This window comes from Rhinolophus hipposideros (assembly GCF_964194185.1).
Source record: "Rhinolophus hipposideros genome assembly, chromosome: 9".
Taxonomy (NCBI): domain Eukaryota; kingdom Metazoa; phylum Chordata; class Mammalia; order Chiroptera; family Rhinolophidae; genus Rhinolophus; species Rhinolophus hipposideros.
In genome coordinates this window covers 50,841,691-50,854,630 of record NC_138055.1, presented here as the reverse complement: position 1 = coordinate 50,854,630, position 12,940 = coordinate 50,841,691, and the positions used below count along the sequence as shown (strand labels likewise).

Sequence of the window (12,940 nt, the reverse complement as noted above, 5' to 3'; positions counted from 1 at the left end):
GCCCCTAGCCTGAAATGCTGGGAGATCAAACTTTGCCTGCCTTTCTATATTACCAACCAAATAATATCAAACAGTATCGTTATGCTCACCTGGCTCCTTCTTCCCCCAGCTGACATACTTGACTTAGGCATAGTAAAAAATATTTTCATGATTGATTTAACATGTATACAATTACATTGCAACAATTATTGTGTTTCAAATTATATACCAGTCTAGGTGTTATTTGAAATAATTTTTATTTACACACACACACACAAAATGATTTACTGCTTACTAGCATGTAATTTCTTATGTTACAAATATTCTTTAATAACTAAGTAATTTGAGACATGGAATCATACTACCTCTTCTGCGACAAAACACTAATTTATAGTGTTTTTAAATGTGTGTACCCAGACAGCAGAACTAGAATCATCGTCACTAAGAGATAATAACCGCTATTTCTAAGGTCTCTTCAATTTTTTTTTTAACTTTCATTTTAATTTTAAGTGCGTTTTTCCAGGATCCATCAGCTCCAAGTCAAGTAGTTGTTTCAATGGAGTTGTGGAGGGCGCAGCTCACAGTGGCCCGTGTGGGGATCAAACCAGCAACCTTGTTAAGAGCACCGCACTGTAACCAACTGAGCTAACCGGCCGCCCCGAGGTCTTTTCATTTTTAAACACCATGACCTAAGTTCAGAGAAAGTAAATCTTTTGCATCTGAAGATACACCATTCAATGTGTTTTAGATCACTGGCAGGGAATTTAATGTTCTAGCTCTTAGAAGAAAACAAGGAATCTGATGTTCACAGATTATAAATATAGTTAATTTAAGCTCAATTTCCGTAGAGAAGCTGGAACAGCTGAGCTAAGAACTAATTGGCCCCAGCAGAATAGCAGAAGGTACTCTGGAATAGGAAGAACAAAGAGGTCTGAGGTCAAGATAACTCACTCTGAAAATGTAATTACTTTCTCCATTGTATAAGCACTTCCAACTAAACATTTTAAGGAAAAAAAGCTTTAATACTCTATGCTAGGAAATAACTAAGACATCCTAAATTATTCAGCAGCAGTTTAATTAACCTTCTTTCACTTTTTCCTAGACTGTCAAATGTTTGATTTTTTAGAAGAAAAAATCAAATATAATCATAATCAGTTTGAGAACAAATTTTAAAGAATAAAATGTGTTCTGTTTTGTGTGTGATCTTTTGAACATTGAGTAAACACACACACACACACACATTTCCAAGTAAACTAAAAGAGGTCAGTGTGCAAAAGTCTATTCAATCCATAATAAGGCTGATTTTAAGTAGTAGTCTAGGTTCTGTGTCCTGATAGCAGAGAGCCATCCAAAGGCAGAAAAAAAGGTTCTCTCTTACTCAGAGGGCAAAAAGTTTAGGCCCTATACAAATTTTGAAATAAGGTCACTTCCCACAGAGAATCCACAACTACCTAAATCATCCTTCCTCATTCGAAAGTCCCATCAGGCCAACAACAAAACTAACTTTGGGTGGCTGCTGGACATGTAACTCTCCTCCCTGTTCTCTTCGCCTGGCTAACTCCAACTCAACTTTCCAGTCTCTGTTCAAATGTCACTAACTCCAGAACCTGCACTCTTCCCCTCCCACCCGTCTGAGACGAATTCAATGCTTTCACTACAGGCTTCCAAAGATCCCTAACTACTCCTATCATAGCATTCACATTAAATTATAACTTGTTTGTCTTTCCTGCTAGATTGTAAAATCCATGTAAGCAGGAACCTGTCTAGTTGCTCAACATGATATTGTGAGATCTAGCCCAGTGCCTGACACATGGTAGGTTCTAGTAAATATTCCATGAAATGCATGCATCTAGTAATAGCTGAGTCTCCCATCCAGCAACAGCTCTTTCAGAACCTGTCAGGACACAGGTCCTTGGGCAGGTTCCCTCCTTCCAAACAATACTTTACTCTCCCCTCCCAGGACACAGGTCAAACTCTTTCCCTCTTCTAACTCCTCTATGTCCTTGGCCATATTTAATATTTAAGGAATCTAAAGCCAGCTCTCCCTGAAACCTCTTCCCTTTCCAATCCTAAAGCTAAGCCTCCCCAATACCTTATTGTAATTTGCTGTCATTTCCCCAGCAAGCGATTAACAGCATCACTGACCAGTTTCCAGGATATTTAAGATATTTAAGAGCAGGGTACTGAACACGTCTAGATGTTCTACTCTAAGTTTGCAGGAAGAAAGGGGAGAAAATAGAGGCAGGGCAGGTAAACAACTGGGAATAGAACAGGGAATTCTAGTTTTTGAATAGCTGGATTAACAGCATTTTACTGCAGACCACTTGGACTCCAGAAGAAGAGCGAGAAACGGGCTCCCGTGCCTCTGCCTTTCCTGCAGCCTCTACAAGCACACCAGCAGGAGGAGTAAAGGAACCCCTTTTCTCTGTAGCTTCTGCCAGTACCTCTATCACTCATCTGCTTACACTACAATCTGCACTGAGACACCACGACTAATCTCATTATTATCTCTATCCCTCTTTGTCCCAGAAACCCCAGGACTCTGGGGTCATTCCAAATCCTCTAAACTCTCATCCCCATATGGCTAAGTGTATCCATGAATTGCCTCCCTCTCCCACTCCTCAGTTCCTGAAATCTTTCCACTATATCCTCTAAGACTTATCAGCAAAATCCCCTGTGTCTTCAACTTGTCTGAATGATCCCTCCACCTTTTTGCTCTAATTAAAATCTAATTGCTCTGAGGCCACTGCTCTCTACACAGTCCTATCAGTAGTTTTCGCTCCCACTTATACAACTGGGCCTGGGGGTAAAAGAGATAGGTACTCACCTTATACTTCATTTCTGCTTCCAGATTATTCCCCTCTGTTCCTTCCTAAAAAGCTCTGTTAGACAATACCACCACCTCCTCCACTCCACTTTGTTACATTCATCTGGATATGCCTGGATCACTTCTCAAGCCTCAGAGATTTGAGTTACTACCTCACTGGGCTGTCATAATTCCAGGTGATTTCAATGGGAACCTCGCTTACTGTTGTGATACTCAGACCTCTCAGTTCCTTGACTTCCTTGTATGCAATGATTTGTCCTCCACCCTAAATTAGTCACGCACTCTCTTAGTCAGTACCCTAGAACTTGTCAATACAGTAACTATAGTCCCTTCACAACCTCTACTTCATCTGCACGCCACTCACCAATCACCACTTCCTATCTTTGGCACCCCAACTCCAACAAGACTTTGACCCCAACAGGACTGACAAGCCATTGATTGATCCCACTCCCCTCTCATGTCCTCATTTCCCACCTAAGCTTAGAGTTCAAGGTCCATCATTACACTCTTGCCCCTTCCCTCACTTCATTATGCTTTCCTGGCAAAACACAACTCCCTGTCAAACAACTAAACCCTTTAGGGCATTAAAGGGAAAACTGGAAATTTGAAAACTGATAGGATATTTTATATTAAGGAATTGCTAAAAATTTTTTGGTATGGTAATGGTAGTTTTTGGTAAGCATCCATATCTCTTAGAGATAAAATATGAAATATTTATGCATAAAATATCATGTCTGGGACTGCTTCAAAATAATACGGAAGGGGGCAGCCAGATGGCTCATTTGGTTAGAGCGCGAGCTCTCAACAAGGTTGCTGGTTCAATTCCTGCATGGGATGGTGGGCTGCGCCCCCTGCAACTAAAGATTGAAAATGGCAACTGGACTTGGAGCTGAGCTGCGCCCTCCACAGCTAGATTGAAGGACAGCGACTTGGAGCTGATGGGCCCTGGAGAAACACACTGTTCCCAATATTCCCCAATAAAAAATAATAATAATAATAATAATAATATGGAAGGGTGGATGTAGGTCAGGGTAAAGATAAAACAAGCTTTGCTATTAGTTAATATTTGTTGAAGCTGTGTAATGTATACATATACTTCTATATATTTAAAATTTTCCCTAAAAAACATGTTAAAAATAAAAAATACAACTGTCTCTCTATGCAGTGCCTGCACCGTGCAGTTAAACATGGCTTTGAAAAGAAACACACACGCACACATCCATACTAAAGTCTCATTTAAAAGTCACAATCAGTAACTTCAAATGGTCTCTTACCTCAGCATGACAATCCTACAACTTTTGCCTTATCCATTCATTCTCCCACTCCCGTATAGGTCCATTTCATGTCATTTCCTCTCTTCTCAAGCCATCGATACCTCTCCTCCACCGTCACTCTCAGCTGCCGTCTTTCCTTCCATTTTCTCAGTGAAATAGGAAGCAATCGTCCCCACTCCCAGCATCGGTTTCCATTTGCCTTGTCTTCCCTCCTGGTCATTTCTGTCGATGAACTGACTGCTCCTGTCCGAGGCCAATGCCTCCCCGTGGATACCAAATCCCAAGCCCTGTCGCCCCGCCATTACCCATTCTCACTGCTGCATCACCACTGTTTCCCTCTCTACTGCATCTTGCGCATCAGCACTATTTAAACACACTCTTGGGAAAACTGAGGATATGTGGAGAGGCAGGGCTTGGTGTCTCCTGCTATCTGAAAGCAGAGGGGAATGCAGGGCTTTAATCCCCTGTGGGCATTTCTCACTGGCCTTGTGGAGAGACTCCTTAACCATCACAACCAAGGAAGGATTTGACATGAGGCGAGTGAACGTAACTCCTTTAGAACAAAGGAAATTAACTTTTGATACCCATGCATTGGTTGGGGACTTGGAAACTCATGGATTTGACAAAGCACAAGCAGAAACAATTGTATCGGCATTAACCACTTTATCAAATGTCAGCTTGGATGCTATCTATAAGGAGATGGTCACTCAAGCTCAAAGGAAATAACAGTACAACAGCTAATGGCTCATTTGGACGCCATCAGAAAAGATATGGTCATCCTAGAGAAAAGTGAATTTGCAAATCTGAGGGCAGAGAATGAGAAAATGAAAATTGAATTAGAACAAGTTAAACCACAACTGATAAACGAAACTAGTTGAACCAGAGCAGATAATAAACTGGACATCAACCTAGAAAGGAGCAGAGTAACAGATATGTTTACAGATCAAGAAAAGAAACTTATGGAAGCAACCACAGAATTTACCAGAAAGGATACCAAAATCAAAAGTATTATTTCAGAGACCAGTAATAAAATTGACACTGAAATTGCATCTTTAAAAACACTAATAGAATCCAGCAAGCTTGAGACAATTCGTTATCTTGCAGCCTCAGTGTCTGCTTGCCGGGCAATAGCACTGGAATTTTATAGAATCTGGAAGTAGCAGTGAAATGACTATATTGTGCCCCTGCTGCTGCTGTCGACTGCTTAGAAGCTTCACCAGGATAGATTTACTTTGAACATTGAAAGTTGCAGCAAAACTTAATACAAGATTATTCAAAGTACGTGTAGACTAAAAAGAAATGTTTTAGAATGAGAAGGTGTATTTTGTCTGTTTATGTGTCTTCATTATGTTGAAAAGCTGCCATTCAAAACCTGATTAATTTTGTCTTTATCCTTTTGATTCATTCTCATTTTGATAGTTCATAGAAACTGAACCAGAGTTTTCTTGTGTTTGCCTTAACAACTGTGTAAATCATATAGGATTTCTTTGGTATCTGCTGCCCAAATACTTTGTTACTATATTCAACTTTCCTGACAACTACTGCATAATTACCTTTTCAAATAAAAACAGCAAAGTTGTTTGGATTTTAAAAGTGACTTACCATATAGCTGGAGACTGTTTTGGGTTTTTTTGCAATGAACAATAAAAACAATAAATTTTAAATTAAAAAAATAAACACACTCTTATTTCTCCCATTTTTACTTTTTTATCGAGGTATAATTGATATAACATATTAGTTTCAAGTGTATAATTATTTCTCCTATTTTAAAAGGCCAACTCTTAACTCCAATTTCCCCTCAAGTTAGCTATATACCCATCTGTCTGTTCTCCATGACAGCAAAACTCCTAGAAGAAGCTATGTTCACTGTCTCCAAATTCCTTTCCTTTCTCTTTCAAGATCACCCTCTTAGGCTTTTGCTTCCTGGTTTTTCTAAGGAAGCTTCTCCTCCTGTCAAGATCAGCAATAACTTCCAAATTGCTAAATACGATGGTCAATGTTTAGTCATCATCTTATTTGCATATCTGCAACACCCAGCACACCATATGTATTTTTACTTTATCTCAACATTCCTCTCCCCAGAAGGGAAGCTCAGTGAGGACAGGGGGGCTGGTTTTGCTCACAGCTATATCTCTAGCACCTCGAAGAGCAGTGTCTGGCACATGGTACCACATTTCCCTGATTCAAGATGCCTTTTTATTTCATATTTTAATATTTCTGAAATTTAGACGCAATGGATGACATCTTACAAATTGTTATTTGTTTCTTCCAAGTACATATGACACTACCAACCTGAAACAATATTTAATTAAAGTCCCTGCTTGAGATTTTTATATCACAGAGGTACTATGAATTCAGACTGAGAACCAGTTCAAATTCCCAAGGAAGTTTTTACCCCTCCTACACAACGCTGGGGTTGAGACTTGCTGTCCCTTTCTGTGTGGTAGGTTTAGTTCTCATTTACATTCTCATGTAGTTTCCCAGCTCTATGGGGTCTCATAGACTACCCATCATGGGCCTATTTCTCTTTTTTCAGTAGCATATAGAATAATGGTGCATCTTACAACTGATGGTACAAAAATAGCAATACGAGCATGTTATTTAGAGAAATGGAGATAAATATCAAAAAGTGTTAACTGAAAAAGCTCAAGTGCCTCTGAGTAAAGAGAAATAAAGGGGAAAAGGTGCGTTTTTCTTTTTTAACAAACGTTACAGAGCTATTTGATTTTATAAACTATGTACACGTATAGCTTTGATAAAAAGGAACCCTAAATAAAACAATTAAATGATCTCTGACAAAAACAAAGGGGAGAGAAAAATGTATGTGGACATGGGGAAAACGCAGGAGTCAGAAGGTAGGAAGTCCTTGAGTCTATCTAGCGAGAGCAAAATCAAGAGGAAGGACAAAAACAAAGGGGAAAAAATCCAAAACCACTTTGCAGGAACTGGAGACAAACATGCTGTAACGGTCTCAGATACAAAAAGTCAAAACTGTCAGATTGCTTTAATTGAAATTGTAAGGAATAGTACAGAAATAGACCTTCTCAACTGAGCTCCATGTTACCTAATGTACCTCTCCACCAGAATGTACAAGAAACTCAAACTGAAGATGTCTCTAGTAAAACGAACTGCTTAACACAAATCATTTTCTAAAAATTAAGGGCAGGAGGGTGGGTTTTGTATATTTACATATAAAGGATTAAGTATGTGTGAGAGATAAAAAGAATATCCATACTCCAACTAAATCTACCAACAATCAATAAAATTATATCCAAATTTTCCACGTTAAAAAAAATTAACATGTCTCAGTTAAATTCATCCACTCCCAACCTGCTCTTCTTACAACGCTTACTTGTGTTACTCAGTCTCCCAAACAAGAAACCCAGGAAGTGATGCTAGATTCTTCCCCTTATTTCCCCATCTTAATCTAACACACCTAACATTTTTAAATTCTTTTGAATTTATCTTCTCCATTCCAACTACCTTATATCAGGACTTAATCTCTTCTTTACAGCAATAACTTTATAATGTTCCAACCATCCTCTATGTAATTGCTGAAGCAATCCTTCTAAATTGAATGTAAGCCTGCTTATGTCACTCTCCTGCTTAAAACCCTCCAAAGTCTAAAGTTAAAGCTCCTCAGCATTGCAAATAAAATTCTTTATTAATTGACCCAGTCTGGCTTCCACCCTTATTTAAAACCACTTAATCTCATTCATACATTCATTCAGTCACCAAATATTTAACACACCAGATTCTGTACTAGGCACTGGGAAATACTCTAATAAACAAAATAAAATATCCTACACTCATAGCTTACAGTCAAATGCAGGAAATTGCTCAAATATATTCATCCACTTAAATATTTTTTGAATGTCTACTTGTACTATTTCACTGGAAATAACAGTGTTGAGCAAGACAAAGTCCCTACCGTCAGACAGATTATATTCTAGTGAGACGTTGTGATAAATACCATGAAAATAAAGCTCCGGATGCTATGAGATACACAGGGACAGGGAAACCTAAACCAATCTGAAGTGTCAAGAAAGACTTCTCTCAGGAAGTGATAATGAGATACGATATCAAAGATGAGCAGGCAACGACAAGAGCAGTGGTGGCGAAGAACATTCCCGACAGAGGGAATAGCAAGTACAAAGGCCGTGAGGTGAGTGGGAGACCAGGGCCCTAGGAAAAATTAAAAGCCAGAGTAACTAGACAGTAGAAATGGTGCCAAAGGAAGCTGACAACATAGGCACTAAAATCTACATCAAATAAATGATGACTGTGTTGGAAATGGATTATTAGGGGTATAAGAGTGGAATTTGGGGAGCCCATTTAAAAGGCTATTACAGTAGTCCAAAGTTGAAGCCAAATGATAAATAGGAATATCTGAATCAGACAGAGCATAATGCCTAGGAGTTGCAGAGGAGTCTAGGCCATAGGCCCTGTGCCAAGCCCACAACAAGTAGGAACCAGGTATAAATTCAAGAAACACAAAGGACTACTCTATACATGAAACAAGATATAGAAACACTGAGCTCACTAACTGAGAAAAAAGCAAACACTGTATTGCGCCTAGAGATGGAAAAAGTAACCCAGAAGAAAATCAGACTCCCGACCTATACCATTCACAGATGTGGAGTCTAAATTCACCGTACACGTGTAGTGCAGGGACCCCAAGCTGGCACTTCATCATAAATAAGGTTCAGAGCTAAAGAATGAAATAGGACCACACACAGCAGAAGCAAATGAGCAACTACACAGTAGACATGCTTCCACAATCTGAGGCACACAGGACTTAAATTCGGGGTTTAAAGAAAAAACAAAGAAGCAAAGCTCACATTGAAATCAGCTGATGCAGCAATCAGAGACTAGAGAATACAAAGTAATACGACACTCTAAAAAAGACACTCTAAAGGAGGGTTTAAAAACAAGATGGGGAGTGCCTTAGTCAGTCTCCTGTCGCCGCCTCCGCCGCCGAGCCGGGCCCTTCGCACCTCCGCGCCTCTCCGCACCCGCGCGTCCCCACGATGGCTAAGACGGCAATGGCCTACAAGGAAAAAATGAAGGAGCTGTCCATGCTGTCACTGATCTGCTCCTGCTTCTACCCGGAACCTCGCAACATCAACACCTACACTTACGATGATATGGAAGTGAAGCAAATCAACAAACGTGCCTCTGGCCAGGCTTTTGAGCTGATCTTAAAGCCACCATCTCCCATCTCAGAAGCCCCACGAACTTTAGCTTCTCCAAAGAAGAAAGACCTGTCCTTGGAGGAGATCCAGAAAAAGCTGGAGGCCGCAGAGGAAAGAAGAAAGTCTCAGGAGGCCCAGGTGCTGAAACAGTTGGCGGAGAAGAGGGAGCACGAGCGAGAAGTCCTGCAGAAGGCTTTGGAGGAAAACAACAACTTCAGCAAAATGGCGGAGGAAAAGCTGATCCTGAAAATGGAACAAATTAAGGAAAACCGTGAGGCGAATCTAGCTGCTATTATCGAACGTCTGCAGGAAAAGGAGAGGCATGCTGCGGAGGTACGCAGGAACAAGGAACTCCAGGTGGAACTGTCTGGCTAAAGTGATGACGGGTACGCGCGCCCCACCTCTAGTAAATCCCCCTGCCTATATGATCATGGATCACGCGGTATCAGTATGGGAAATGTATGACATGGCTTAAAAAGAACTCACTATAAACACACACACACACTCACACACACACACAAAACAGAAACAAAAATAAAAATAAAAATAAAAAAAAAAAAAAAAAGATGGGATTCCCTCTAAGATCAGAAACAAGACAAGGGTATCTACTCTTACTATTTCTCTTCAATATTGTACAAGAGGTTCCAGCCAGTGCAATAAGGCAAGAAAAAGAAAAAGAAGGTCTCCAGTTTGAAAAGAAAGAAGTAAAACTATCTTTATTCATAGATGACATAATTATATGTGTGAAAAATCTGATGAAATCTACAAAAAAGAAAGCTATTAGAATAAGAGAATTTAGGGAGGTTGCAAAATACAAGATCAATATACAAAGATCAATTGTATTTCTATATACTAGTAATAAACAACCAGAAATTGAAATTAAAAACACAATAGCATCAAAACATATAAAATTCTTATGGATAAATCTAGTAAAAGATATGAAAGATCTGTACACAACGTTGTGGAGAGAAACTAAAGACCTGAATATGGAGACAGATACATCTGTTCATGGGTTGGAAGGTGTGATATTGTTATGATGTCAATTCTCCCCAAATTGATTTAATAGATTTAATGCAATCTCAACCAAAGTCCCATCAGACTCTTTTGTAAAAACAGACAAACTAGTTTGTAAAATCCATACAAAGTTACAAAATCCATACAAAGTTACAAAGGTCCTAGAATAGCCCAAACTTTGAAAAAGAAGTTGGAGGGCTAACACTACTTGATTTCAAGACGTATCACAAGTCTATACTAACCAGGACAATGCGGCAGCAGCACAGAGATCAATGGAACAGAAGGTCCAGGAATAGGTCCACACATACAGACCACTGATTTTCAACAAAGATAAAAGGCAATTCAGTCTTTCAACAAATGGTACTGAACAACTGGACATCCATACGCAAAAAATAACTTTCATCACAGTTTGGCATTATATACAAAAATTAATTCAAATGGATCACAGATATAAATGTAAAACCTAAAACTATAAACTTCCTAGAAGGAAAAAGAGGAAAAACTTTGTGATCTTGGGTTAGGCAAAGATTTCTTAGATTTGACACCAAAAGCACAAAACTTTTGTTCTTTTGAAGACATTGTTGTGAGAAAAAACAAGGCACAGACTGAGAGAACATATCTGCAAATCATGTAACTGATGAAGAACTCGCATCCAGAATTTATAAAGAACTCTCAAAACAATAATAAGCAAACCAATAAATTTTTTTAATGGACAAATAAAACACTGCACCTAAGAAGCAAATAAGCACATGAAAAATTGCTCAACTTCCTTAGTCACTACGGAAATACATATTAAAACTATCAGTTACCACTATGTACCTATTAAAATGGCTAACGTTTTTAAAAAATAAAAAGACTGACCATATCAAGTACTGGCAAGGTTGTGAAGCAACTGGAACTCTCATATACTGATAGGCATGTAAAAATGACAGAACCTCCTTGGAAAGCACTTCGACAGTTCCTTAAAAAGTTAAACTTATACTTACCATATGATTCTGCCATTCTACTCCTAGTATCTATCCAAGAGAAAAGAAACATTTGTCCATACAAAGTCATGCACACAAATGTACATAGCAGCATGACGCGTACTGATGAAAACCTGCTGACAATCCAAAAGTCCATGAGCCATTGCAGAGCGCGTAAGAAACTGTGATAAATCCACACAATAGAATACTACTCAGCAATAAAAAGAAATGAACTATTGACACACCCTAACCAAAAACATGGGTTAATCTCAAAATAATTATTCTGAGTGAAAGAAGCCAGACCTCCCCCAAAATTAGCATATACAGTATGATTCCATCTATATAAAACAGAAAATACAACCTAATCTAGTGACAGAAAGCAGATTAGTGGTTGCTTTGTGGGAGTGAGGGAAGTGGCAGAGGAGAAGACACGACAAAGGAAACGAGGAAACTTGGGGGTGATGGATATGTTCAGTATCATAACCCATTTCAAGGATATATGTCAAAATTTATCAAATTGTCCACTGTAAATACGTGAAGTTTATTCTATGTTAATTACAACTCAATGAAGTTGTTTTATAATAAACAAGGCAGGGAGAGCCACAGATTACCATGTTTCCCCGACAATAAGACCTAACCGGACAATCAGCTCTAATGCGTCGTTTGGAGCAAAAATTAATATAAGACCCAGTCTTATTTTACTGTAAGACCGGGTCTTTAATATAACATAACATAACACCCAGTGTTATATTAATTTTTGCTCCAAAAGACACATTAGAGCTGATTGTCCGGCTAGGTCTTATTTTCAGGGAAACACGGTAGGATATTATCTGCAATGCATACAATTGACAAAGGATTAGTAACCAAACGTATCAAGAATACCTATAAATCAATTTAAAGCAAAAACAAAACAGCTTACTAGAAAAATAAACCATAGTAATGAATAATTCACACAGAAGAAACAAATGACAATAAACTAATTAAAATATGCTTAAACTCACTAACAATGGAGGAAATGCAAATTAAAACATTAAAATAGTATGCTCATAAGATCAGCAAAATAGTATGCTCATAAGATCAGCAAAAATTGTAAAGAACCAATAAAACTAAGGATTAGCATAGAACAAAATGAATTCTTATATGCTATTGATGGGTGTATATATTGAAACAACCTCTCTGGAAAGCAATCTGATGATACCTTGTAAAACTGGACATACACATACACATACCCTAAGATATATATATACACATATATATCTTGTAAAACTGGACATACACATACCCTAAAAACTCTACCCCACTTACTACACAAGAAAACATGTAGAAGGTTCACAACAACATTGTTTGTAGTGGTTAAAAATTGCTAACAATCTAAATGGTATTAACAGGTAAATGAATTTTTAAACACTTCGCCATACAACCAAACACTTACAGAAAGCTTAAAATAAGCTAGAGCTACATGTATTAACAAGGGAAAAGTCTCAAAAACCAAGCTGAGCAAGAAAAGCAAATTGTCAAAAGATAAGCACAATATGATGCTGCTTTTATGAAGTTTAAAAATTAAAACACCATTTTCGTTCTAATCTGTCACAGATTAGATACATCACTATCTTACAAACCACTAAAGAAAACTCTCTGACAATTAAACTGTAATCAATTGTAAAACACATCATAAATTCAGAGATT

The 12,940-nt window shown here is 38.3% G+C and overlaps 2 protein-coding genes and 1 pseudogene across 4 annotated transcripts in view; 2 read left to right on the top strand and 1 right to left on the bottom strand.

Annotated features, from left to right (window-relative positions):
• The window catches only part of SPATS2 (spermatogenesis associated serine rich 2), a 100,137-nt gene that overhangs the window by 69,967 nt on the left and 17,230 nt on the right, over window positions 1-12,940 (bottom strand). The gene's annotated exons all lie outside the window — the stretch shown is intronic.
• LOC308502318 (coiled-coil domain-containing protein 90B, mitochondrial-like) lies at window positions 4,477-5,240 on the top strand (annotated as a pseudogene). Its single transcript has one exon. The product of its transcript is annotated as a coiled-coil domain-containing protein 90B, mitochondrial-like (transcript).
• On the top strand, window positions 9,028-9,794 carry LOC308502428 (stathmin-2). The gene has a single exon (XM_081060251.1). It carries the CDS (start codon window positions 9,111-9,113, stop codon window positions 9,648-9,650), a length of 540 nt encoding a protein of 179 aa, XP_080916377.1. The 5' UTR covers window positions 9,028-9,110; the 3' UTR covers window positions 9,651-9,794.

What these genes read in the sequence shown, in the direction of transcription:
- LOC308502428 (XM_081060251.1), top strand. Translation starts at nt 9,111, where the DNA reads ATGGCTAAGACGGCAATGGCCTACAAGGAAAAAATGAAGGAGCTGTCC.